This window comes from Poecilia reticulata, linkage group LG2, assembly GCF_000633615.1.
Source record: "Poecilia reticulata strain Guanapo linkage group LG2, Guppy_female_1.0+MT, whole genome shotgun sequence".
NCBI lineage: Eukaryota > Metazoa > Chordata > Actinopteri > Cyprinodontiformes > Poeciliidae > Poecilia > Poecilia reticulata.
In genome coordinates, this window is record NC_024332.1 from 41,612,197 (window position 1) to 41,639,970 (window position 27,774).

The window sequence follows — 27,774 nt, forward strand, 5'->3', positions numbered from 1 at the left end:
GGACAGTAGTCTCTGACAGCTGCCTTTTGCAGGCTGATTCTCAAATGTTCACTTACATTACCATAGTGATGATTCTTCTTATGGCAGCAGTGAAGATTTTCCTTTGCGATTCATGAGGCCACCATGTTAGATCTTATTCTTAAATAGATTCTGCACCTTTGATTTTGCTTTTGAGTTTGATAGTATCTTGACTTAACTTTCATTTGTTCAGCTTTTCTTCTCATGTTGAACAACTACAGACTCCGTAGGATAGAAATGTTCCATATCACAGTAAAAAGCAATGAAACAGCCCAGCAATTACAAGTATCTGGAAAACCAATTGTCCAAAGTAGCTTGACTGTGATTAAAAAGTTGTACTTTCTACTTGGGGGAGGTGGAATGTGCACTTTAAGCATGTCTGAAATGTGTCACACAGGAAAGAAGAGTGGGGAAGCTTAGAAAAATAAATACCAAACATTATGAAGGACTCTGTGTACCAGGTTATTAGAAAGCAACACTTTTTACCTCTCAAAAGTTACTGATTTTGAGAGGCAAATTGCAAAGTTCTGAACCATTTTGATGACTTGTTCTTCATCAAAACATTAGTCAATATAAATTAAACTCTTTGTCCATTTGCCTTGGATTGGTTTTCCATGGCAGATGTAGAAGGAAGTTGGTTTTGATGACTGTGATCTGAAAGTAAATCAGTATAAATACTTTGAACTTACGAGACAGTGTCCAGCATATCATTTTCTCTTGGGTTTAGTTGAACAACTCTTTACAGAAGCAACACGACAGTGTTTATAAATGAGGTACTTTTTCTTCAACTACCAGATCGGATAATGCCTCCTACTTTCACCAAGTCCCTGAAAAGAGTCGACGGCAACATTGGTAATGATGTGTCCATGGACTGCAAGGTGTCTGGGTCCCAACCCATGACCATTGTTTGGTTCAAAGATGACCAGGAAATAGAATTGGGAGCCAAATTTCAATCAGAGTTCAAAGATAGCTCTGCCACACTGAGGGTCAGTCGGCTGGAAAAGGCAGACTCTGGAGTTTACAAATGCAAAGCCACCAACTCGGCTGGCTTTAAAGAAACCAGTGGCACGCTCTACGTCAAAGGTTATGAGTCTTTGTCTTATTTTCCCTTTCTTTCTCTTGTGTGACGTTTGAAGAATTTCATGTTAACGTGACAAGACTATTTGTTTTTTGTTTATGGCCTCCAGAGCCCCCAGAGTTCACAGAGAAACCAGAAAACCAGGACGTTATACCAGGAGCCAAAGTCTCCTTCAGGGCAGCCTTCACTGGAACTGCTCCTTTGGCTGTTAAATGGTTCAAAGAGGAAAAAGAGGTTGTAACTGGAGGCATTTATTTTATAAAGAAAGATGCTTCTTCCAGCACTCTGGAGCTTCACTCTGTGAAACCCAGTGATTCCTCTAAATACATCTGCCAAGTGTCCAACGATGCTGGAAAAGTGGATTGCTCCACAGTTCTCTTTGTGAAAGGTTCTTGTCCTCCTTATATCTGCGTCCTTAAATCCCTGACATTGAAGTGACACTTACAAACCTTGTATCCTCTAATTAATGTTAACCTCTTCTCCCAGAACCTCCTGTGTTTGTACGAAAGCTTGACGCGACCAAGCTCGTCACAAGTGGCGTCTCCATCAGGTTGGAGTGCAAAGTGTCAGGCAGTCCGGTCATCAGTTTCAAATGGTTCAAGGATGAGATGGAGATCAGCTCCAGTCCTAAATATACAATCAGTGTGTCTGATGTAGAAGCAACTCTTGAAATATTGAACTGTGCAACTGGGGACAGTGGCGATTATGTCTGTGTTGCATCAAGTGAAGCAGGCAGTGATCGGTGCAGCAGTACAGTTACTGTCAAAGGTTGGTTCATCTACAGATCTCCTGAGTTTTGTTGGTTAATTGCAGTTTTAATAAAGATAGTTTGATTTATTTAACTTTCAGTCAAAGATTAAACTTTGTATTATACTTATTCAGTCCAGTTTTCTGCTCACTGACCGACATCATTACTGTCTTCTAGAACCACCGGTGTTTGTACGTAGCTTGGAGGCCAAAGATGTTGTGAAAGGTTCTGAGATGATGTTGGAGGGCCAAGTCTCTGGCTCTGCTCCTTTYACTGTGTCATTTTACAAAAACGCCAAGGCAATCAGAAATGACAAGAGACACAAAATCACAGTGAAAGAGGATCTGGTGGCTCTGCAAGTGCAGGCAGTCGAGGCTGGAGATGTTGGCTTGTACCAGTGCACTGTTGAGAATGAAGTGGGGTTATCAACCTGTGAATGTCAAGTGACACTCAAAGGTTGGTTAGATGCACCTATATTTTGTCCAAAACTTTAATCTGTAGTCAAAGACTTTCAGGCTTGATATGTGTGATATCTTGAGATTTTCATAATGTCCATCTTTGACTTGTAGAACCACCGTCTTTTGTAAAAAAGCTTGAAAATGTCAATTCATTGGTGGGCAGTGATGTTTCTCTCCAATGCACACTGAAGGGCTCTGAGCCCATTACTGTGACCTGGCTAAAGGACAACCATGAGCTCAAAGAAGCTGAAAATGTTAACATTTCATATGAGAACAGGACTGCCCTGCTGCACATTAACGGATTGCACAACAAACATGGAGGAAAATACTCCTGCCAGGCACAGAATCAGGCTGGTAGCCAGACATGCTCTGCTGTTCTGACAGTCAAAGGTTGGTTAAACCTTTTAATTTTGGTTTGCGCTCTTTTTTTGTAGTTATAATCTTAGTCATTCATATTTGAATACAATAACAAGCAAGAGGTTTCACTGAAACAGCCAATGTCTTCATATTTTACCTAAAGTTGCAAAGTGTAGCAACAATCCACTACAAACTTCATGTCAAGACAATTTGCAACACAAACAAGTCCAATTTATATCCAGATCTATATAATTCATATTCTTTTTATCTTCATCACTAGATGTCAGTATTTTTATGCAGTTCTCATTTAGGTAATTGCCCTAACAGCTATTGATCAGATCTCCAAAAAACCATCTCAACATACAAATGTTAGCATTTAGCATTGGTTTCAACCATCAACCTCTACATCTACACAACCTGCTAGATTAGGTATGTCCAAGTGTTAGTTAGAAGGGAACAGATTGGGATTGGACCCATATGAATGACTCTGCAAGTAAACAAGAACCAGATGCTTCTCCTGAAATGTTAATTTTCTCTTTAAAATACGTTCTTCTTGATGTATCAGAACCAGCTAAGATCACAGAAGACGCTAAGTCCATCAGTGTGACTCAGGGGGATCCGGCCACATTAGAGGTCAGGTTCTCTGGGACAAAACCACTGAAGGCCAAATGGCTTAGGGCTGGCAAGGAGCTGACCTCAGGCCAGAGATTTAAAGTACAGACCACAGACACCAGCTCTGTGCTCAAAATTCTCAAAACTGAGAAAACCGACAGTGGTGAATTCACCTTTGAGATTTCTAATGACGTTGGACAAAGTTCTTGCGAGGCCACGCTCACCGTTCTTGGTCAGTACTTAATGTGCACGGGTAACGTTAAAGTAAACTTTGCTTGTTCTCATCAAAATTTACAACTTGTAACTCTTGTTTTTATGTTATTCATGTCAGATCAAATAATTCCTCCATCCTTTACGAGAAAACTGAAGCAAACAGAAGGTATTAAAGGATCATTCGCTCATCTGGAATGCCTTGTGTCAGGCTCTCTGCCGATTACTGTCCAGTGGTACAAAGACGAGAAGGAGATTCAGGCTGATGATAGACATAAATGTACATTCTTTGAGAATGTTGCTTGCCTGGAAGTATCTGATCTTCACCTTAAAGATGGTGGAAGTTATACATGCATCGCCAAAAACAAAGCAGGGACAGTCCAGTGCTCAGGAATCTTGTTCGTAAAAGGTCTGGAATGGTTGATTTGTCTAGTTTTATTGTTAACTGAAAGGATTTTTGGCTTCTCTTCACAAGCAGTGACTTGCTTCTCTCTTTCAGAACCACCATGCATTCTTGAAAAGCCTGAATCCATGAATGTGTTACCTGGATCAAAGGTCCAGTTTGATGTACTGCTCTCTGGCACACCCCCACTGAACATCAAATGGTTTAAAAACAAGAAAGAGATTTTATCAAGTGCTGATTGCTCTGTGATTAAAGACAACACATCCAGTTCACTGGAGCTTTTCTTTGCTAAGAGCTCAGATTCTGGAGACTATGTGTGTGAAATTCAGAATGATGTGGGATCCACTTCCTGCCAAGCAACGCTTTTCGTCAAAGGTTCTCTGTCGTAACTTTATATTTGAATCTCCTGCAGATGCACATTTAAATTTGTTTACAGATTGTAATTTTTTTTTTTATGTAGTTGCTTGTTCTGAATAGTCATGCTTTACTCATTAAGTCTAGACCGGTGGTTCTCAATATTTTTATAACAAGTATCAACTAAGTAAATATTGACAAACTTGCTGTTAGTAGTTATGGTCACTAAGCACATCAATTAAATAGCTGGTGTCTATTTACATAAGTTACTACATTCATATTTACCTCAGAATTGATTAAAACCAACATTTCTTCTGAATGCTTTTAATCCAATCCAAATACCACAAATCATGCACATACCACAGTTTGAGAACCAGGGGTCTAAACCATTTGAAAGTAGTTCAAGAGAAAATTCTCATATCTCACATTTTAAGCCCCAGCTGTACTCATCATGATAGTTTCTAAAGATTATTTATACCACAGCTCATTTGGCTTTTTATTTTACTTCTCAGAGCCTCCTAAGTTCACTCGGACACCGGACCGTGTGTCCGTAGTGCGTCCCGGGCAAAGCAAAGTGTTTGAGTGCCAGGTGACCGGCACACCTGAAATAGACATCTATTGGTTCAAGGAGGGCTCTGAGATCAGCSCCAGTGATCACTTCAAGATGGCCTTTGTAAACTCTGTCGCTACTCTGGAGRTTTGCGGGGCTGAAATTAAAGACGGTGGCCTTTACTACTGTGAGGCTCGCAATGAGGCTGGCAGTGAGAGCTGCAGCATGGAGCTCAAAGTGAAAGGTTTGTTGGGCTGGAGCTTCAAGACTCCAAACACTAGGAAATTATCCTTAAAGTTAAATTGTCAGAGTTTTTCATGCTCTGTCCGTTAACTAGAACGGAGCATATTTGGTAGATGTSTCTTTGAAGCTAAATGACCTAATGGACCTAACTCACTATAATTCTGTGGTTAAACACATGTATAGCATCAAATATTTACTAGAGCATTACCTGTTGAGGTAAAGTTATATGATAGTTTTTCTTCTTTTGTCTCAGAACCACCAACTTTTATTAAAGAACTTTCTCCAGCTGATGTTGTGAAGGGTTCAACGGCATCTTTTGAGTGCCAGATTGCTGGAACAGGTCCATTTCAGATAACCTGGCACAAAGATGGAAAAGAGATCAAGCCCAGTGCAAAACATGGCTTTTCCCAGATAAATGATACTTTGACCCTAGAGATCCACAGATGTGATGGTGTAGATGTGGCTGGATATCAGTGTACTGTAGCTAATGAGGTTGGAACCTGCACTTGTAAAACAACTCTAAACCTCAAAGGTTGGTTTCTTAAGATTTAAACGTCCCCTATTTTTAGTTTTTGAAGTGAAAACCACTAACTTCACATTATTTTTTCCAATAGAACCTCCAACCTTTACCAGGAGGATTGAGGACAGTGTTACTGTCCTGGGTAAACTGGCGCAGTTTCAGTGTGTTGTTGTGGGTTCTCCAACTCTTTCTGTCCAATGGCAGAAAGATGAGAGCTGGATTTTGGAGGATCCAAGGATTGAGAGAACTTTTGAAAACAATGTGGCGACTCTCAGGATTTCTGCCTGTGAAGCGTCTCATTCAGGCAGATACAGCTGCCAGGTGATAAATGAGGCTGGGCAAGATAAATGCTTCGGTACTCTCACAGTTCAAGGTAATCTGCTCAACCAACAATCCTTACTCCATACTTTTCACACTTACAAAGCCATTTCATTATGTACACCTTGCTAGCACCGGGTAGGACCCTTTGTTCTCAGAAATATCCTAATTCTTCATCCCATTTATTCAACAATGTGCCTGAAATATTCCTCAGAGATTTGGGTCCATATTGACATTATATCATATTATGCAATAGAAAGGATGTACCTATAAAGTGGTTGGTGAGTGAATATTAAAGCAAGGAATCGATTTAATCCTGACTTTGCTCTGCGTTGTAGAACCCCCTCAGATCTTAGAGAAGCCTGAGGAAATCAAGGTAACAGTCGGAGATCCAGTCAGTCTGGACTGTAAGGTGAAAGGCTCACCTGAGCTCAAGGTGAAATGGATGAAAGATGGCAAGGAGCTTCAGTCCATTAGGCAGCACAAGCTGATCTTTGAGAACAACATCAGCAGCCTAAAGATTCAGGGAGCGCAGAAAGCAGATGAAGGAGAGTATGTGTTTGAGGTGTCAAACCACATCAGCAGCTGCTCCTGCAAAGTTAAAGTGGTCGTATTAGGTTGGTGTGACCATCCCCACTAATGAGCTACATCAACTACACACTGATTCAATCATGTTTACCTTCTTACTCCTCTTTTGGTGACAGAGCAAGTAATTCCTCCAAGCTTCATCAAACCACTGGTAGAAATGCAGGAGATTCTGGGCTCATTTGTTCAGATTTGCTGTAAAATATCCGGTTCCCTCCCAATCTCTGTGGAGTGGCAGAAAGATGGGAGTAAAATCTCCAGTGGTGTCAAACACAAACTGATCCAGCAGGACAACTCTGTGTCTGTGGAAATCGAACAGCTTGAAAGACCTGATGCTGGGTCGTATTCTTGCAAACTGACCAATGCAGCTGGGAGCTGTGAATGTAGTGGATCCCTCAGTGTCAAAGGTCAGACACTGCTCTTCAGTTTGACTGTCGTAATGTGCTGAAAGAAAGGTGAGTACCTCTTTAACCCAGTTTATTGTCTTGCCTTCAGAGCCTCCCAGCTTTGTGTTGCTGCCCGAGTCACAGGCGGCTCTGCCCAATGCCACAGTTCGCTTCAAAAGCATGTTTACGGGCACGCCGCCCTTTACGGTCAAATGGTTCAAGGACGACACGGAGCTCATKACCGGGCCAACATGTTTCACAGGCGTGGATGAAACGTCCTGCTTCTTAGAGCTCTACTCAGTGGCCGTCACTCAGAGTGGAATTTACTCTTGCCAAGTCAGCAACGATGCTGGTTCTGTACGCTGTAGTGCAGATTTGACTGTCAAAGGTTGGGACTCACAATTTTCTGAATCGATTCTTCATCTCATGCTCCAGCTAAACCCATCCTTCCTACTTTATAGTGCAGTGATTCTGTTCACTCAGATGTAGTACATCAAAATGTGTCTGGTCTTTGCATTGCATTYGCTGCTAACTCATGATTGTCAGCTTGTATGTTCTGTTACTGTCTGTTCTGTTTGCTTCCAGCTGCTGATTGTCTGTCTGTGTTTTGGCCTTCCAGAACCACCTGAGTTTGTGCTGAAACTTCCCGCCACTAAGTTTGTAAAGCGGGACGAATCACTCCGCCTGGAGTGCAAAGTCCGTGGCACAGCCCCTCTGAAAACAACCTGGTACAAACACGACACCAAGGTCTCGGACGGGGGCAACTACAGGACCTCGTTTGTTGACTCGGTAGCTGTCCTGGAGCTGGTGTCCAGCAGCTTTGATGATGACGGAGTTTACACCTGTGAAGCTCAGAATGATGCTGGCAGTGTGAGCTGCAGCACCACACTTACGGTTAAAGGTCAGCCTCCCACGGACGTCTAACAAGCCTCTAATACTTGGTGCTCACGGYTAAAGCTGACMTCTGTAACATCTCCTCTTTATCTCCATCTTGAWTCTGAGCAACCACCATCAGAAGTGATCTTCTTYATCTTAATCATTAATCAGATTGACTTCACTTGTGCCTTCTTCTGAAATGAAACACAACTTATTAACAAACATGCTATAATAAATTCTAACATATTTCCTCAACAACTCATATTCTAGCCATACGTAACTACATACTTACCAAACACTACTTCCTAAACATCTGATTCCAACTCATTCTACATCCCCACTGCAAAACCACAAGAAGTTACAAAGTATTTTTGTCTRGTTTTGAGGGTAAATATCTGATTACATTTAAAATATGACAAAACTGACTTGGTAACTTCTCAGAAATATACAGTGGCTTATTTTAAGTCAATAATTCTTGAATATAGATTTACATCCCCAATATWGATTTAAAAAATACCAGTTCCATTGGCAATTTTTTTTCACTTCTAACACAACATTTTCCCATGTTATAATTGAAAAAATCTGCCAGTGGAACTTGTACGTTTTACTGATATTCAAGAATTGTTTACTTAAAACAAGCTCACATCATACTGGAAAGTTACTCGAGTTAGTTTTAGTTTTATTTAAAGTAGACTAGGATATTTTCACTAGYAACAAAAATACTTGGTAAGTTTTTGTTATTAAGTTTATTGTTTGGTGTACAAGTCCTTTATTCCCTTTTTTACTAAATAATAACACAAGAAATTTTCCTAACACCTTCTAACATCATCTGGGCTTCGGTCCAGTCAACACTGATCCTCCAAGATGTAAACACGCCATCTGAATGATTTCTTAAATCTTCTAATTGAAGATAATTCCTATAAAATGGCCTCCAAAGATTCAAACCCAGAACCTTCTTTGTGCTACCCCACTGTGCTGCCCCCTTTTAATTGTTACATTTGTTTAAGTTGACCTTGTTAACACCTACTAGTGATTTTCTTAAATTTTGAACTTGAAGCAAAATTCACCTTAATCCATCCAAACTCTTGAGTTTATAAACTCTATATTTGATCTTTGAACACATTAAGTGTTGTTTCTGCAAATTTACAGTTAACTACCTGTGGGTCGCATTTTTTTATTCTTTTAAATTTTTACAATGCAACTTTCTTTAATTTCCAGATAAGTTTCTACTGATCTATTAGCAGTTTTTCCCTCCACTAACTGCACACTTTGACCTTCACTAAAGTTACCAATCTCATTTAATTATCAACTTGTTTTTCTTTTTTAKGAGCTGTTGTCTTAAAAGTTTCTGACATAGTTCCAATATGTAAACCTTATTTAGCCCTGATTTCCACCAAATAAAAATCCCATTTAGACCAAGCAGTTTGGTCCTCTGGTGCATCTCAGTAATTTAGAAAGAAGTTCATGTATTTCATAAAACTCAAAACTMATTTATAGATTCATTAAACACACACAGTGGGTTTTTTAATTCCTATTATTATGGCTTATAACCAATTAAATCCCAAAATTGCTTTTTTGAAAATTATAATATTACATAAGACCAATTAAAACAAATGAAGCTCCAACCAATTATTGAATCCAAATACTGTGCATTACAATGTATGTATTATTTATATTAATATTTATAGGCTATTTGTTAAAATTGCCGTTTAATTTGGTCTTATGTATCATTTTGAGTTTCAGTAACTGGAAGTCAAAATTATCACAATTAACAGAGCCAAGCAACTGAAAAATGTCACCCTATTTAAAATTACTGAAACATATTAACTATGCATCCCTGTGTCAGAAAAACCCCTCAAATTATCTAAGAAGCAAAACCAAAATCTGTTGTTTATGTAAAAAAAAAACACCTGAAAGCAAAGACTGAAACTAAATGTAAAAGTTATTTCCACTCTCATTTTAGTCAAGATATAGCAATAAAAATAACCTTTTACTTGTTTTAAAGGTAAAAGGCAGGAAATAGTTGTATATTTGATCACACATCTGGAATTCATGAATTAAACTATAAAAGAAAAATGRAGATTGTTTAGCCTGGAACTAAACCTCCAATCACAACTGCTCAACAACATGAATATAAATCGCAGCAGATTTATTCCTAAACAGAGTTGAAATTGTGCTGATAAAATAATATTTTCAGTAATTTTTTTTCATTTTTTGGCTAAATTCTGATCTTTTCACCCTGCTCCAAAATCTGATTTGCACCAGATTTTTGGAACCATATATAAATTGGACAATATCCGGTTTATATTGGTCTAAATTGGATATGGTCATGTCGCATTTCATTAAACTTTTACATCATTGATGTGAAATAGGCTTCATAGTCCTGCACCAGAAAAAGACAGATGTGGTAAATCTGGATGAAAGCAATGAGTGAAATTTTAATCATGAAATATTGAAAGAAGTCTGTGTCTTTGGATCTCACCACAGTGTAACTTGCTAATTTTGGCGAAATGTAAATATTTGTTAGACTTTCTAAACTCAATTTAGATGTTTACAAAGCTTCCACATTTAATTCATATGTAATAACCCAGACATTTAGAGACAGTTTAATAATTCAAGAAATAATATCTTCATTCAAGAAATACTCTGTTAGACCGCAGAGATTTCATACTTTTACAAAATCACCTAAAACTCCGGTTACAGCTGTCAGCTTTGAGCTTTTAGTTATGATTCATTTTTCCCGTTCTGCCTCTGTAACGGTTTCCTGATCTTTTCGTAGACCCCCCTGCATTTGTGAAAGTACCCCAGCCTGTTGAGGGGCTGATGGGTAGGGACGTGAGCTTGTACTGCGAGATGAGCGGTTCCGCTCCGTTCCAGGTCGCCTGGTTCAAAGACAGGAAACCTCTGATGGAGAGCAGGAAGTATAAGATGGTGGGCGAGGGCAGCTCAGCCACTCTGCATGTCATTGGGATAGAGCCTTCGGACGCCGGCGAGTATGAGTGCAAAGTTACAAACAGTGTAGGAAGTGACTCCTGCCACACTTCGGTTAAACTCAGAGGTCAGTATTGAAAGTAGTGGACCTTCAGGCTACCTTACCCCCCTCCCTCCGCTCCTGCCACCTTTTCTCACTCTGCCTTCTGCGCTGTTTTTGTCCTCAGAGCCGCCATCATTTGTGGAGAAACTGTCCAACATGACAGTGATGCTGGGAGAGGAGGTGACCCTTAAGGCCACCGTTAGAGGCTCTGAACCCATTACTGTGTCCTGGGTTCAGGACAAGGATCACATTCTCAGGGACAGTGACAACAGGAAAATCACCTTTGAGAACAACCAGGTGGCGCTTACTGTGTTTAAGGCGGATGCAACCGTTGCAGGCAGATAYACCTGCCAACTCAGAAATGATGCTGGGAGTGTGGATTGTTTCGCTAACTTGACTGTCCTAGGTTTGTAATCGTATAATTCTCTCTTCCTCTGTCAGTGTTGTTGGACGGTGTATTGTAAATAGAAAAGAAAGGAGTAAATTTTCACCAAAAACTCAGATAATTTGAGATTAATCTCATAAGATCACATAAGTTTTCTAGAAAAAATAAGCAAGTTTCTGAGCTCCAAAAGTTKAAAATTTGCTGGGGAAAAAATATCAAATTTTTAGGTTAATCTCAGAAATTTTCTAGAAGAAACTTGAAAATTTCTGAGCTCCAATGGTTGAAAATTTACTAGAATTTTTTTTTTTTTTGCTCTTTAGTTTAATCTTGGAAAACGTCCAGGAAACACAAGAAAGTTTCTAAGATCCAAACATTTAAAATCTGCTAGAAATAAAATCTTAATTTTTTAGATTAATTTCTGAAATTTGCTAGAAAAATGAGAACATTTCTGAACTTAAAAAGTGAAACTTGCCAGAAAAAAAACAACATTTTTGAGATTAATTTTACAAATTYCCTWGCAAAAACATGAACATTTCTGARTTTGAAAAGTCAAAAATTGTGAAACTCAGAACTTCAACTCAATTTTAAAATATCWGACTTTTGAACCTCAGAAATTTCCATGTTTTTTCTAGAAAATTTGTTTTTTTTTCTCAATGTTAAATTTTTYATAGTAAAATTTCTGAGACAAATCTAGAGTTTTTTTCTAGCACATTTGACTTTTCTAACTCAGAAATTTTCATGTTATAAAATATCTGAGATTATTCCCAAACTTTCTGAATTTTTTGGCAGAAATGTACTCCTTCTCTGCTTCTATCTATAATGACCCCAATACGCCGTCRTATTCTTGTCTGTCAATCGGTGTCTTGTCCATGTTTGATGAAAAAGCATGTTCTGCTCCTTCCCACTTCCAGAACCAGCTAAGATCATAGATAAACCCGACACTTTGAGCGTGACGGCCGGCGACATGGCCGCCCTGGAGGTCAAAGTGTGCGGWACGCCGGAGCTCGTCCCCAAGTGGTTCAAAGACGGCATGGAGCTGGCCACATCCGGGAAGTACAAGATCTCCTTCTCGCAGATGATCTCCAGTCTGAACGTGCTTTCTACTGAGAAACTGGACTCTGGGGAATACACCTTCCAGGTCATGAACCAAGTGGGAAAAGACCTGAGTAAAATTAATCTCACTGTTTTGGGTGGGTGTTGAATCTGTGTTAATTTGGTTTGAAAATATGTAACATTGTGTGATTCCTTTTAGTTTGTGGTAAATGTGGTTTTATTATGTAAAAGATTAAGAAAAATCTACATCAACAAAAATTTATTTCAGCAGTTCAAGTCAAAAGGAGAAACTCATTATATAGATTCATTAAACACATAATGAAAAAACAAAATATTACCAAGTATTTTTGGTCTAGTTTCTAGTTGCAAATATCTTAGTGCATTAGAAATAAGACAAAACTAACTTAAAAGTGACTTTTCAGCTAGATTTAGGAGTTTGTTTTTTAATATTGATAAACAGTTCTAGTTCCACTGGCAGTCGTTTTCACTTATAAGACATTTTCCCATTTTACAAGTGAGAAAATCTGCCAGTGGAGCTAGAACTTTTCATTAATAATAATATTTACTTAAAACAAGCTCCTCTATGTTGCTGGAAAGTTACTTCTACGTTAGTTTTGTCTTATTTCAAGGATACTAAGGCATTTGCACTAGAAACTAGATTAATAAAAAGTCGTTTCTGCATTGAGATTCTCATAAAGTTAAATATGAAACATCTTTTCACCTTGATGTTATTTGGCACAATACAGATCAAACAGGTGTTATTAGATTGATAAAATAACATTTAAGCACACAACTGTAATGTCAAYGGTTATATTTAGAGTTTGGAGGGCCACATGGAAACTTCTAGCGGACCAGATTTRGCCCACGGGCCTTTAGTTTGACACGTGCTGTGGTGTCTGTTGTTTTATTTTATCTTTACTTATTTTTTCTTAGCTTTTTAAAATATATATTTAGCATTCTTTGTATTTTCTAAAGTTGTAAATTGTATAAACCTTAAAAAYCTAGAAGGGCAGACTCGCTCTGACTTCCTGAAATAAAAATATTTTAATGATATTGTGATTCACCGAGTTGCAGCTGTAAACCTGAGCATGTTCTTACAAACTGTTGCCTCCGTCATCAACAGATAAGACGGTTCCTCCATCGTTCACCAGGAAGCTGAAGGACTGTAAGATGACGGTAGGAGAAGCTGCAGAGATGGAGTGCAAAGTGTCGGGCTCCCCACCTTTTACTATTTCRTGGTACCACGATGGTGAGGAGATTCAGAGCGGGCCGAACTGCGAGGTTTCCTTCAGCGACAACAGCTGCACGCTCAGAGTGCCGACCCTGAGGCTGACTGACTCCGGGGTTTACAAGTGCAAAGCCGTCAACAAGGCTGGTTTCAGCGAAACCTCAGCAACTTTGGCTGTCAAAGGTCAGTTCCTGCTTCATGTTGAGCGCTTCTGTTTTGGTTCTGTTCAGTGAAACATCTAAGCTCACATTCTGGGGAYKCAAATAATTAATCTACTTATGATTTGTTGTTCATTAACCAAAGATTAAAATTAGCTCCAACTGCCRCTTAGACCTTCATTTAGTGTWGTAGCTTGGTTGCCATCCAGCAGAGGGCGCCACTGGTCATCTTTAAGCAGAGCCAGTTAATAATATAAGAACTGAAAATAGAAATTGTCGAACTGAGTCCGTTAAGAGATGCAACATGAACTTTGTGCAGTTCTGTTTTGAAATATAAAAACTGGACAAAGTTTCATCTTAATAGCGTTTTGTTCAGCCGAGCTGCATGACGGAGCAGCATCAAGTTCTCATTTAAAAATTATTAATTTGTTAAAAAGCGAGGATGTGTCAACAGAAAAGTGGAGAGCATAACCGAGAAAAATTGTTACATGTTGGTAAAAAAAACATGAAGAGAATAAGCAGAGTTGATTTTGAAGGCAGTTAATTCCCTTCATGGAGCAAAGTTTTAACATCCCAACAGACAGTATTTCTGTATGAACATCTCTCTGTGTTGGGGGAATTAAGTTTCACATATTTTATTCTTTCCATATTTTACTTTTCTATTGAGCAACCTAAGAGGTTCTTGTTTTTTAYATTTTGTCAATATGTTTCAGTTTAATAATATGAGAAAAGCACAAGTTTCTGCTTATTAATACAGTTAGCACAAAACAATGTTAAAATTSACTGTTTTTGTTTTTTAATTYACCATACTGTCAATTCTTGGTCCACTACAAGTCTCAGGTTTTTAAGAAAATAGCCTTTTATTTATTAAATTATCCTTAGTCGGTCAATCATTAATTAACACATTAATTGTTAACTTCTTTCTCTATCACATTTTGACTCCACCTTGTTGGATGTTTCCGTCTCGCCCAGAACCTCCGTCTTTCGTGGTGCCACTGCAGCCGATGGAGGCCATGCCGGGCTCCAACGTGACCTTCTCAGGCATGGTGAAGGGCAGCGCGCCGCTCACCCTGAAGTGGTTCAGAGGAACCAAGGAGATTCTGCCAGGGAAGGACTGCAGCTTCACCCTGAAGGACAACCAAGTGACTCTGGAGCTTCACAACGTGAGCCGATCCCATGCTGGAGAATACACCTGTCAGATCATCAACGACGCGGGAAAAGAAAGCTGTGCTGTGAATCTCACAATCAAAGGTCAGTTTCACTTCTCTACCTCCAGTTACAGTCCAAGAAGCTCCAGTTAGAATGAGGATGAGAGGAAACAGTTCTTCTGGAGTGATAATAGTTGTTTAGATAACTTAAGTTACCTAAAGAGATAACTTACAGATATGAACCTAAACCATGAAGGATTAGGTCCCAGTAAGTTTGTATCTCAACTGATAAAAATGAGGAGTTGTCTAGATGATGATTCTTTTGCATGCTAATCAGCAGTTGTAGCTAAACTAACTTTTAATTTAGTGCTTTAGCAAAATTTGAAAATGTTTTGTGCCCTTAGCTTCCTCTATATTACTTCTTACAGATAACTTCTAAAATGCTAATTTTGTTGGTTGTTTTGTAAACTTTCAGTTGTGTTAAAGTTTTGGCAACATAACACAGTTTAGATGTCAACATGATTGAAATATGCACGTTAGAATAAGTGGCGTCAGCTTTTTAGTTTAGTTTATCTCATTAGTCTATAAGTTTACAGAGAAGGTGTTTAAAATGAGCAGAGATGATTTGGTTTCCTCTTTAAAGGATGTTTTGTTTGTGTCTGTCAGAACCGGCAACCTTCTCTAAGAAGCTGAAGGACGTGTCGGTCGAGAAGGGCAAACCTTTAATGCTCGAATGTTCGTACACCGGAACTCCAAAGATCACAGTGAGCTGGTTCAAAGACGGYCAGCAGATCTTTGCTTCCTACAAATACAACRTCACCACGACGGAAAGCTCCTGCATCCTGGAGTGTCTCAGCACAGACGACAAGGAGGCCGCAGGGACGTACAGCTGCCAGGTGTCCAACGACRCAGGAAAGGACACAAGTGAAGCTGTTGTGTCCATTTTGGGTTTGTCTYAYTTCAAWTCCGACTGATTTTCTTCTGCCGAAGAATCCCAGAAGTCCTCACTCCCATGTTTCATTGTGTCAACAGAGCCTCCRTACTTTGTTGAATCTCTGGAGCCCATGGAGGTGACCGCTGGTGATGCAATGTGTCTGAAGTGCCAGGTGGCAGGTACACCTGAGATCAAGGTGTCCTGGTTCAAGGCTGACGGCAAAGTGCGGTCCAGCTCCAGCTGTAAGTTGGAGTACTCAAAGGGCGTCGCCAGTCTGAAGCTCAGCAAAGCCACCAAAGCTGACATCGGGGAGTACACCTGCAAGGCAGAGAACAAGATCGGCTCTGCCTCCTCYACCTGCAGACTCAATGTTCTCGGTAAGGAGGTTTTCACACTTGATAGTCCCATAGACTATTGGAACATTTCTTATATTTTCAGCTGTTGTGGTTCTTTTTCACACTGCACTGCGTCAAATGAATCAAACTAATTGAGAACTTGTTCCCCTCTTTGCCTGTAGCGGCACTGCACCAAAAACTACTGAAGGAAATTACACAAGAAGACACTGAGCACAATTTCCTTCTTTGCAAAATGTAAAAAAAAAAATGGAGTAGCATCAGATTTTCACAGTTGTAGGATTTCTCTTTTGTCGTTGTCATTTCTTTTTTTAGCACTAAACTTGTATTTCTTTTCGTTTTTATTTACCCAGAATGCCCTGCACTATAGTTTGCTTCCTGCTTTTGTAGTTTTTTAAATGGACCAGAGTTCACATTTTTGGTCCAGATCAGCTTTCACACATCTGTGTGAACCAGACTTTCTAGGCAAACAAACTKGAGTTTGAATAAAGGCGACTAAACAGCCTGATGTGAATTCACCCTAAGACAACATAGAACTGAATTTAGAGAAATCCTGACATCCACTGTTCCTCTGTTTTGTCCAGAGGCCAAAACGCCTCCTTCCTTCCCCAAAAAGATCACCAGCCTGCAGGAGACAGAGGGCCAGGCGGTGCGTTTTGAGTGCCGTGTCGCCGGCTCCTCACCCATTGAGGTGTCATGGCTGAAAGAYGGCGAGCCGCTGACGCAGGGAGCCGAGTTCTCTATGCTGTATGACGACAACACGGCAGTGCTGCAGATCAGCCGTGGYGAAATGAGGCATTCTGGGGAATATACATGTGTGGCGACCAACAKTGTTGGCTCAACTTCCTGCAGAGCCAAACTCACCATGCAAGGTCTGTTATAGTMCCACTGTAGGATGTCCCACTGCAGGTGTCATTAGATACAGTTGAGTTCATGAACTTGGATCAAGAATGAGTCTTGTTTGTTTAAAGGATTTAAACATACAAGATATTTGGACACTACTGATGTTAAGACTATGTGTGTAAAGGAAAGTAAGGGGTTTAGAAACCTTTCTGTGCTGTAGTAGTGTGTCAAAACAGTTGGAGTCCATCTAAAGATATCTTGTTTTATCTTCTTGCTGCTCCTTCACGGGTCTGCAGAACCCAGATACGCTCCGGTCTTTGACAGAAAGTTGTCACCGCGGGAGGTGACGGTGGGTGACAGCATCGAAATGGAGTGTCACATGACTGGGTCCACCCCCATCAAAGTCACATGGTCCAAAGACCATAAAGATATCCGCTCTGGTGGGAACTATAAGATCAGCTGTGTGGAAAACACCGCCCACCTGACCATACTGAAGGCGGATAAAGGTGACACAGGGAAATACTTCTGCCATGCCTCCAATGACATGGGGAAGGACTCTTGTTCCACTGACATCTCTGTCAAAGGTATTTTGGTCTTCTCATCCAAAACCCTCAAACCCATCTGAGGGGAAGTCTTAGGTGAGTACCCACTTCTTCACCATTTCTTTTCCCTCTTGGTTTCAGAGCGTAAAAATCCGCCGATGTTCACCAAAAAACCCTCGGAGCACATYGAAGACATGGAGGGCAAACTGGTAAAAATCGAGGGCAGAGTCTCCGGCTCGCAGCCCGTTTCTGTCAGCTGGTTCAAAGACGGCAAGGAAATCCACAGCTCTGACAAATATGATATCAGCTTTAAGAGCAATGTGGCGGTGCTGTGCATCAAGAGCAGTCAGGTGACTGACAGCGGCAGGTACTCCTGCCAGGCCTCCAACGAAGCTGGAAGAGCTTCCTGCGACGTCACTGTGGGCATCCTGGGTGGGTCTGGTGTTCAAAGGTCACTCATCTGCTGATGAGTCAAATGCTTTAAGACGAAAAAGATTTTTAAATAATACAAAGAAAAACAACCTGTGGCTGTAAAAGAAGTTAGATTCCTCTTAGAAGTAATAGTTCAAATACACTTTAYAGGGGACCTATTATGCAAAATGTTCATTTTGCATGTCTTTATTCTTCCATTTGGGTCTCCACTGCTTCTACAAACAGCCCAATTGCTAAAAAAAAAAAAAAAACACCCAGCTGTTTTATGGCAATGAGCTAATGTTTTTGGTGTCTTGAAAAGGAGCTGTTTCAAAAACTTTCTGTTACCTAGCAACCCCAGCAGARTTCCGCCAGTCACCTAGCAACCCAAGTGAAGCTCCAACCAGTTTGGTCAGCTGGTTTTACTGCTGGATTTACATGCTCTGGAAAGACAATTGTTATTTTGATTTAAAGTGACAGGAGGCCCTAAAACAACAAAATTCTCATTATCTAGGAATAATTTTTCCCATAGACAAATGGTAACATCTTCATGGAAGCATAACAGGTCCCCTTCAATTTCCTTTACTTTTGCTTGGTTAATATTTTTATTTGTTCCTATTGGTTATTTAGTTTGTTCCTGTCTCTGTTTTTGCCTGTTATAGTCTCTGTTGGTGTCTTCCAGTCTGTTATTTCAAGCAGCTAMAGGGTCACCAAAATCACAAATCTTTTGGTTATTTATTCTTTTTTCAGTGTGATAAACTGATGGCCTCTGCCCACAGGCCCACTCTGACTTTTTAATACCTTTTCAGAAACTTGTCTTTCGTAAAAATGTGCTGTACAGAATGAAGTGGATCGCCCATTGGTACCTGGTGCACAAGTTTTGTTTCTAAATTAAACTGATCGCTGTGTCTGCAGCKGAGTTCAAACCATTTGATCTCATCTGCAGAAGCCAAGAAGCCTCCAGTGTTTGATGTTCCACTCAAACCAGTGACTGTGGATGAAGGCGACAAGCTGAGCCTCAGGTGTCACGTCTGCGGGACCGCTCCTCTGAAGGTCCAGTGGATGAAGGACAGGAAGGAGCTTTCATCAGCCGGCAGCATCAGGATCGGCTTCTCTGATGGTACGGCCAGTCTGGAGATCAGCTCAGCCTCCAAACACGATGCTGGCGATTACCTCTGCAAGGCTACAAATGAAGCCGGCGCCGAGTTCTGCAAAGCCAAAGTTACAGTGAAAGGTAAAACCCAAACAGCMTCCTGATCATCTCAGTCAGTATCTAAACCTTCACTGCAAAAACACAACATTTTCCCAAGTATTTTTGCCTAGTTTCTAGTTGTATTACACCTCAAATAAGAGAAAACTAACTGATGAGTAACTTTTAAGCAAGATTTCTGAGATTGTCAATAATTCCTTAATATTGATAAAAAACTGCTTGTTCCATTGGCATTTCACTTATAAGAAAAAGATTCCAAGTGAAATAACATACATTTCACTTGTATGTGAAATTTCTTGTGTTTTTTTTTCATTGATACTGGGTAAGGTGCAACACAAAATATTCATCCAAGGTTTTGCTTTTAATTTAATTTATTAGTAATAGGGACCAACACACAGTCTTGAGCATGACCATTTAATAAATGTCTAAATAAAAATTTGTGAGCCGCAACCTGATATTGTTGCTAAAAGACAAAAAATGTGCATATGGTTTTCTGATTGTTTTTTTTAATCTTGCAAACCTTTTTTTTTACATTTACAATAATTTACTAATTTATTTCTCTGCAGAAATCTAACTATAAATGTTGTGTATTTAGTTTACTGTTTATTTCGCAAGTAAGATAAATACAAATATTTCTTTGCGTTGTTGCCTTACAGAGAAACCAGGAGCAGCTAAACCTGAGACTCCARCAGCAGCTCCAACCAAAAAACTGGATAATCTATTCTTCATTGAGGAACCCAAATCCGTACATGTTACTGAGAGTAAGACCCTCAAAGTRGAGAAAAGAAACCTTTAGAAAGTGTTTATTTCCTGCCCTGACCTCCACCTCTCTCTCTACAGAGGGAACTGCCACTTTCATCGCTAAGGTTGGAGGAGAACCCATCCCAAGYGTGAAGTGGATGAAGGGAAAATGGAGGCAGCTCACCCACGGCGGCCGCATCTCCATCGTGCAGAAAGGTCAGGAGTCCAAGTTGGAGATCCGAGAGGTGACCAAGTCRGACTCGGGTCAGTACCGRTGCGTTGCCTCCAACAAGCACGGCGAGATCGAGTGCAACGCCGACATGCACGTTGACGGAAAGAAAGAGGCGCCGCAGCTAGAGGGAGACCTCCGAGCCAAACTGAAGAAGTGAGTTCATTCAAGAAGTTTCTCAGCTGAAATCTGTGAGAACAAACTCCTAACATCTGATCTGTGTCCCCTCAGGACGCCATCGAAGCAGAAGAGTCCGCAGGAGGAGAAGGACATCGACATTGTTGAGCTGCTGAGAAACGTCGACCCCAAAGAGTACGAGAAATAYGCCCGTATGTACGGCATCACCGACTACAGAGGTCTGCTGCAGGCCATCGAGCAGCTCAAGAAAGAGAGAGGCGAAGAAAGTGGAAGACCGGTGAGGCTCCCACAGTCTGCTGCTCATCTCACTGCAAAAACACAAACTCTTAYCAAGTATTTTAGTTTTCTTTCTAGAGCAAATACCTTATTACACTTAAAATAAAACTTAACTAACTTATAAGTTTTCAGCCAGATAAAGGACCTTGTTTTAAGTCAATAATTCCTTAATATTTATTATTCTATTAGTTCCACTGGCAGAATATTTGACCTATCTTTGTTATAAGTAAAATAATCTGCCAGTGAAACTAGTACTTTTTATAAAATTTTAAGGAATTATTTACCTAAAACAAACTCCTATATATTAYTGAAAAGTCACTTGTAAGTTAGTTTTTTTTGTTTGTTTTATTTCTAGTGTACTAAGATATTTGCAAGASAAACCAGACCTAAAATACTTGATAAGAAGAAATRTTTTTTTCAGTGCAGGACTTTTTAAATGAGGACGTTGCTGAGTAATGTTGTTGTTGTTGTTGACAGGAAGTGGAACGTGGAGACAGAGAGTCAGATGAGGACATGGCTCGGTTGGTGGCCGACCTGCAGAAGAGGATGGAGAGGACAGAGGTCAGGACACACCGACTGCTAAACACTTCAATGTTAAAAAAAATACTGAGGAAATAATAAAGTGTCACCTTGAAAGTGTTGCCGTTTTTGTCACCATCATGAGCGAAAACTGTCTTGTTGGCCCTGCAGCCCGTTACCGTGGTGAAGGACATCTCCAACCAGTCCGTCTTCACCAACGAAGAGGCGGAGTTTGAATGCGAGATCAAGATCAACTACCCAGAGATCACGCTGTCGTGGTACAAGGGCACGCTGAAGCTTGACACCGACGACAAATACAACATCAGCATCAGCGGCGACCGCCACCTGCTCAAGATCAAGAGGTGCCAGCCGTCCGACCAGGGCAACTACCGGGTGGTGTGTGGGCCGCACATCTCCAGCGCCAAGCTCACCGTCACGGGTCAGTACCGACACCACTAGGYCTGAGCCGGAATGAAACTATGGCAGTATGATAACACATCAGCGTATTATTACTACAGCTCTAAAATGCGTTATTTTGCATTTTGTTTATCATGCTTTGATGTGAATTGGTGATTTGCTTCTTAAATGTTTAATGAATTGTGGATTCATCTTCACCATGTTTCTGCCTGAACTGAAGCTGTTCGAAAAGAACAATTAGGGCAGACATGTTACTTTGACTAGAAATTCAAATTAGATAAAATCTCTGTATTATGACTTTTTTTACCATGGCTTTTTTTTACCATGGCCCTAATACTTTGTTGTTAGATCTTCCAAAGAGAATTAAAGTTCACAATGACAACTCATATTATTATTTATGACTTTATTCTTGTATTATTTCGTCTTTATTCACGTGGGAGTTTATTTTTGTAATGACACTCTCAAAATATGATGACATTTTTCTCACATTAGGACTTTATTCTCGAAATATCAACTTCATTCTTGAAATATTATTACTTTAAACTGATTATACTCATATTATTCTGACTTAATTCACGTACAACATTATTCTTGCAATATGACTTTATTTTTTAAATATTATGAGTTTACTCTCATATTATTTTGGCTTTATTCTCGTATTTTTATTTATTTTTTTCTTACTATGGTCCTAATACTTTGTCGTACTTATACCACAAGAACGATATGACAGTATTTTTGTGGTTTTGAAACCATGACTTTTCATATGAAACCGCTCCCTGCCTGGACACAACCCAGCATCTCAAACTGAGTTTCCAGTCAGAGCAGAAGCTGAATTTCTGTGTCTTTGTGTTTCAGAGGTGGAGGTGGAGAAGCACCTGCAGGACACGTCGGGTAAGGAAGGCCAGGCCTGCACTCTGTCTTGTCAGTTGTCTGTTCCTAACGTCGAGGCTCAGTGGTTTAAAAACGGAAAGCAGCTAGAGATGAAGGGGAGGTATTCGTCCGAAGTGAAACACAAAGTTCAGAAGCTTCTGATCAAAGACCTGAAGTCTGAAGACCGGGGGAGATACTCCTGCAGATACCAGCACCTGGAGTCCTCGGCGGACCTCAAGGTGGAAGGTTTGTACCTGGAAACCTTCCTGTAGACGTGATGGATGCTCTGCCCGATTACTAACCTCTTCCAGTTCTTCCGACTCTGAGGGTGAATTCACACCAGTCCAGATTTAATCGAACTCCAGTCCATTTGCCTGAAGGTCCGGTTGGTTTGGGGATATGTGAGCACATAATCGAACTCTGATGCAGACCAAAAAAATCAAACTCTGGTCTGCCTACAAACCTCAGTCTCAGTTTTTTTAATAATCATTTTTGAAATTAAATGTACTTTATTTTGAACAAACAGGACATAGAAATATCTTCAACTCTATAAGTAACACCAATCTGATGTTACATTAAAAATAATATAAAACAACTAAGTGTTGTAAAATGCAAAGTAAGGCTAAAAAAAGTTTAATTTATACATAAATAAGCAAAAAATAATAATTTGTACATTTTAGTTTTAAATGTTTAAAAATACATTCAAATACATATAATAAAGGCTTTGTTGCAACAAAAAAGATAAATAAAAGTAAAAACAGGTCAGCTTGAAGAAGGAAGTGGTGCTCAGCTTCTTTGTTGGAGGTTTTTGTTTTGTTTCCTTCAGTGGTTCTTGGTGCAGTGCCCCCGCAGGTGACTGGTGGAACAGGTTTTTTTATTGGTTGGGATTGTTTGAGCCCAAGCAGCGTGAAAACAAACTGCTCCAACTGAAAATGTAACAAATGTTGCACTTTTGTTCCCCAATCGAACCGAGTCCACTGGACTATCAGGTGTGAAAACACCCTAAAACTAATGTCGGCTCTTTGGCTTTGCCTTCTTTTTTCCTTTTCTTTTTGGATTTATTCTGTTTTAATATCCTCCATGATCGTCTTTCATCATCATCCTCAACAGCAACCAGTCATCATAACGTCCCATCAACATCCGTCTGGTGGTCGTCTCTAACCGTGTGGCTCTTGTGTTGGTGAAAAACTGCCACCCAGTTACTGTCACGTTCACCCATTCACGTCTTTATCTGTTTTAGCCGAACAAATTCATTTCACCAAACGCATCCACAACGTGGAAGTCAACGAGCGCCAGTCGGCCACCTTCGAGTGCGAGGTGTCCTTCGACAACGCAATCGTTTCTTGGTACAAAGACACCTGGGAACTGAAAGAATGCACTAAGTACAACTTCAGAAGCGAAGGCAGGAGACATTTCATGGTCATTCGAAATGTGACCACTGAAGACGAAGGTGTGTAGAGCCCAACCGGGCTCCAGGGGCCCCTGCAGATTTTTCTCCTCTTGCTGTTCTTTGTGACCTGAGTGTCTTCATCGCTAATCCTCCCATGTAGGCGTTTACTCAGTGATTGTGAGATTGGAGCCCAGAGGAGAGGCTAAGAGCACAGCTGAGCTTTATTTGTCTGGCAAAGGTACAGTTATTAGTCAGGCAGCAACTTTTCTGCTTCTGATCAGCGGTGGACGATCTCAGACTTTAACACAAACCGCACTCTGTTTTTTTCACAGAAATCGAATTAGCGATGGTACCGACAGGTGAGTGATTTATTATTCAGAAAATTAAAGATTTTATTCAGAAGGGACACTTTTGGAAACTCTTGTCCATTCAGATGTGGAGTCACATTTACAGAAAAWCTRTATTTAAGTAAAAGCAGCACTATTCCAACAAATCTTTACTCGAGTAAAAGTAAAAAGAAAAACCCAAGAAATTACGCAAGAGTAAAAAAGTATTTTGTAAAAAGGCGACTCAAGAAGTACTGTAATATAACTGTATTGTAATATAAATAATCTATTATTTAATATATATAATATCAATAATAATAATAATATATTATTTAATATATATTATATCTGTATTGTAATATAAATACATTTAATACTTAAAATTACATAAACAGATGGACCAAATTAAAGTTGTGTGGAATTTCTGGTATTTTATAGAACAAAATTAAAATAATTCCTATAAATAGCAAAATTAGGCATAAATATTTATTTTAATATGAAACTGCAGGTGTACATCTGGTAAATTTTGGTTATAACAAGCTTGTTCTTCAGTCGGTGAAGTTTTCAGAAATTGTACTCAAATAAGAGTGTTGATAATTCATAACAAAATGACGTAACTTCAGCCTGAACACTCGTAGTTTAGCGTCTTAAAGGGACACGACCAAATTGCGCACAAGATTCTTCAACGGTTTTCCTGCATTATTTTTCTCTTGCTTTTATCGCACTGTGCCTAATAAATATAATACCTACATCTCCAGGTTTCACTTTAACAGAATTGTTTTACCGCGGCAGCGCTGCAAGTAAATGAATTTGTGCGTATGCACGAAATATCCGGATGAAACAATAACACAGCCAAAAACAACTTACCAAAAACACAGATATGGCAGAAATGATGTCGATCATTGTCATAAATTTCTGTTTTTGTTAAATCCCCATTTTCAAATTTAATTATTTCAAAATGTATTATTAAATTTGGTATAAAATGTTTCAGAAGGTAAAAAAGACAGATGATGACAGTTGAGATTTACAGCCGGAAAGCTGTTTGGTTTGAACCGTTCTCCGTGTTGTGTAGATTTCCCAGACTCTTCAGTTCAGAGGCCTGAAGTGCCTTCAGCAGAAGAAATTCAAGGTAAGATTCACCGACTGCTGCAGGGACTAAAGTGAAACCTGAAACGGTTCTTCATGGCTACTAACAGACACAAAATGTGTTTTTCTTCAAGAATCTTCTGAGTTCTATCAGTATGAAGAAAAGATCGAACAGAGAGGTACTTATCCAGAAATCTTCCTCAACATGAGGATAATTTGTTCAAATTTGACTAATCAGATTAACTCAAACCTTATTAACAGTTAAACCAAGCATATTTTTATTTAATGATGGGGCTTAAATGTTTTGTTTTCCTTTACAAGAATCAGCTGAATATTCATATCAGTATGAAGAGGAGGTGCAGCAGAAAGGTACCGTGTTTCTCCCTCCTCGTCCTCTTCATCACCTTCTAACCACCTGAGCAGATCTGGGACAGAAGGCAGCACCATCATTTATATTTTCATCCTGTTAGGATTAAAAACGCTTTAATGTAGTTGGTAAAATCTGTTCTTATTTAGTGACGTCCCTGGAGCTATCAGGTGGATTTGACCCACATCTGCTTCTTTTTTCCTATCCTCTTCTTTTCTCCTTCATAACCATTTTAATATCACCATCTTGGATACATTTAGCTTTTGTCCTGATTTATTTTTTTCACTTTGTGCCTCACGTCTTCCTCTAACACTCCCTTATCTTTGGTGTTTTTGGTGTTGTCACACCTTTAAATTTAACCCAGTAAGTGTGTGGAACGATGGTAACCACTTATTCTAACTTCAGATTTCTTCTACTGGTGTAAACTGGTTTGTTCTTCTCCTCTGAGACGTCAGAAAGCTTCGTTATTTAATGTCCTAAATGTTTGTCTCATATTTGTCTTCTGTGATTTTGATCGTCTTCAGTCGAGTATCAGAGCTGGACAGAAGAGACTGTAACACAACAGGTTTCAGAGACTAAAGGTATCACTGTTGTGTTTACGTTGCTCTTTTTTCTCTTTTAATAACCTCTTTTTAACACAAAATCAAAGAATATTTTCTACCAAGCAGATTTTTCTTAGGATTTTCTTGATGTTATGTGTTACAGAGTATTAGGGCCACAGAAAGAAAAATAAAAAATATAATTACAAGAATAAAGTCAAAGTATTTTGTGAATAAAGTTGAAATCATATGAAAATACAGTCATAATATTACAAGAATAAAGTGGTAATATTATGACTTTATTCTAGTAAAACTACGACTGGTCTCATATTATTGCAACTTTATTCTCATACAACTTTATTCATGTAAAATTATAAATATTCTGATATGAGTTCATTCTCCTAATGCTATTGATTTGATTCTCACAATTTTATTGCTTTGTTCTCATAATTGTATTTATTTTTTTGTTCCTTTCTTAGCGTGGCCTAATACTCTGTCATAGCTCTAAATTATGTTTTCAGACACACGTCTGATTATAAGTCTTTGTGTTGCTTTGTCTTATTTCAGCTGCCAGAGTTGCTGTTGAAGAAAAAGTGGAGAYCATGAAAGTTGAACTGAGAGAGRAAATCCCAGCTAAAGGTAACACAAAGCTCCATCAAGATTTATATCCTCTWATTAAGTTTAAGAATGTTATTTTTTGTATTATTTCTGCAATATCTTTATCCAAYGACACAAAAATCARCGTGTTGTGTTCAGTTCTGATGAAAAGAAAACTCCTCCCTCTTTGGAGTTTCATAGTTGAGCCACATGTTGTAGCAGAAACAWCATTCAAAGTTTGATTGAGACAGATGTCAGGGTTTATGCAGGTTTCACCAACTCAAATTTAAGATTATTTAAGACCATCATAAATKAAATCTGAGACCTGTATCGCGACAGAAATGTACAAAAGAGAATTGCATATTTATATTTATATTTTTTGGTATTGTTATTTCTGACCTGTTTTAAAGTAACTTCACATGTGATTACTCCTCATTTATTCCTAACATGGTTTGTGTTTTATTTTTATTCCAAAGTTGAGAAGAAGACTGAAGAGAAGCCAACTGCAGCTGTGGAGGAACCCAAGAAAAGTATGAATGTGTTCAGGGATGGATTCATGTGTGGCTGTTCAGTATTCTTGAAAATATTCATACTATTTAACTAAAACGTTGCAGAACCAGAAGCCAGGAAGCCAGTAGAGGAAAAGGTTCATGCAGTTTCAGTCCCAGAGAAGAAGGACGTTTCTGCTCCCAAAGGTATTCCATGAATACTTTCAGTGTTGTTTATTTTTACCTTGATTTTCCTCTCAATGTGGGTTAATGCTCTTATGTTTTGATTTTGCTCCTTTAATTGTTGATTTTTAGCTTATTTTGTGTTTTAATGTRTCTTTAAAAGAACCAGAGGAGGTGAAGAAACCAGTCGCTGCTCCAAAAGAGAAGCCCGGACTTCCAACCAAAGGTCTGTATTTCTTCTGTGTGGCTCCCATCTGGAGTTTCAACCTCTTAACTTCTTCATGATGTTTGATCCGGGTTTGTTCTGTTCTGTTCTGTTTGGACTKCGCTGGTGTCTGCTTTTYTGTTAATCTTCCTCTTTCTTCTTAGTCTTCTACCTCTTTAAAACTCTTCTTCAGACTCTAATGTCAGCTAATGTTTATGTTGCATAAATGAAGATGAAGCCAAGCCTCAGGTTCCAGCTGAGCCCAAGAAACTGGTTCCTGAAGCAAAGCCCAAAGCGGAACCAGAAGCCAAACCCGCTCCAACTCCAAAGGCAGAGCCAGAACCAAAGGCTAAACCCGCCCCGGCTCCAAAAGAACCAGAACCAAAGG

At 39.4% G+C, this 27,774-nt stretch overlaps 1 protein-coding gene across 1 annotated transcript in view; it reads left to right on the forward strand.

Annotated features, from left to right (window-relative positions):
* ttn.2 (titin, tandem duplicate 2) overlaps positions 1-27,774 on the forward strand; it is a 228,210-nt gene that overhangs the window by 70,603 nt on the left and 129,833 nt on the right. The window contains exons 46-89 of the mRNA XM_017309405.1: positions 814-1,101; positions 1,206-1,484; positions 1,583-1,864; positions 2,022-2,300; positions 2,414-2,692; positions 3,225-3,503; positions 3,603-3,890; positions 3,981-4,259; positions 4,751-5,032; positions 5,285-5,563; positions 5,646-5,924; positions 6,208-6,486; positions 6,574-6,861; positions 6,950-7,228; positions 7,460-7,741; positions 10,496-10,774; positions 10,875-11,156; positions 12,047-12,325; positions 13,312-13,599; positions 14,547-14,825; positions 15,389-15,670; positions 15,755-16,033; positions 16,594-16,881; positions 17,149-17,436; positions 17,536-17,826; positions 18,752-19,039; positions 19,672-19,776; positions 19,856-20,141; positions 20,217-20,400; positions 20,877-20,960; positions 21,090-21,357; positions 22,191-22,451; positions 23,446-23,655; positions 23,756-23,833; positions 23,928-23,954; positions 24,994-25,050; positions 25,142-25,186; positions 25,329-25,376; positions 25,899-25,955; positions 26,481-26,552; positions 26,987-27,040; positions 27,125-27,205; positions 27,345-27,407; positions 27,619-27,768. Of these exons, the coding sequence (XP_017164894.1) occupies positions 814-1,101; positions 1,206-1,484; positions 1,583-1,864; positions 2,022-2,300; positions 2,414-2,692; positions 3,225-3,503; positions 3,603-3,890; positions 3,981-4,259; positions 4,751-5,032; positions 5,285-5,563; positions 5,646-5,924; positions 6,208-6,486; positions 6,574-6,861; positions 6,950-7,228; positions 7,460-7,741; positions 10,496-10,774; positions 10,875-11,156; positions 12,047-12,325; positions 13,312-13,599; positions 14,547-14,825; positions 15,389-15,670; positions 15,755-16,033; positions 16,594-16,881; positions 17,149-17,436; positions 17,536-17,826; positions 18,752-19,039; positions 19,672-19,776; positions 19,856-20,141; positions 20,217-20,400; positions 20,877-20,960; positions 21,090-21,357; positions 22,191-22,451; positions 23,446-23,655; positions 23,756-23,833; positions 23,928-23,954; positions 24,994-25,050; positions 25,142-25,186; positions 25,329-25,376; positions 25,899-25,955; positions 26,481-26,552; positions 26,987-27,040; positions 27,125-27,205; positions 27,345-27,407; positions 27,619-27,768 (9,474 nt within the window). The remainder of the gene's footprint in view (positions 1-813; positions 1,102-1,205; positions 1,485-1,582; positions 1,865-2,021; positions 2,301-2,413; positions 2,693-3,224; positions 3,504-3,602; positions 3,891-3,980; positions 4,260-4,750; positions 5,033-5,284; positions 5,564-5,645; positions 5,925-6,207; positions 6,487-6,573; positions 6,862-6,949; positions 7,229-7,459; positions 7,742-10,495; positions 10,775-10,874; positions 11,157-12,046; positions 12,326-13,311; positions 13,600-14,546; positions 14,826-15,388; positions 15,671-15,754; positions 16,034-16,593; positions 16,882-17,148; positions 17,437-17,535; positions 17,827-18,751; positions 19,040-19,671; positions 19,777-19,855; positions 20,142-20,216; positions 20,401-20,876; positions 20,961-21,089; positions 21,358-22,190; positions 22,452-23,445; positions 23,656-23,755; positions 23,834-23,927; positions 23,955-24,993; positions 25,051-25,141; positions 25,187-25,328; positions 25,377-25,898; positions 25,956-26,480; positions 26,553-26,986; positions 27,041-27,124; positions 27,206-27,344; positions 27,408-27,618; positions 27,769-27,774) is intronic.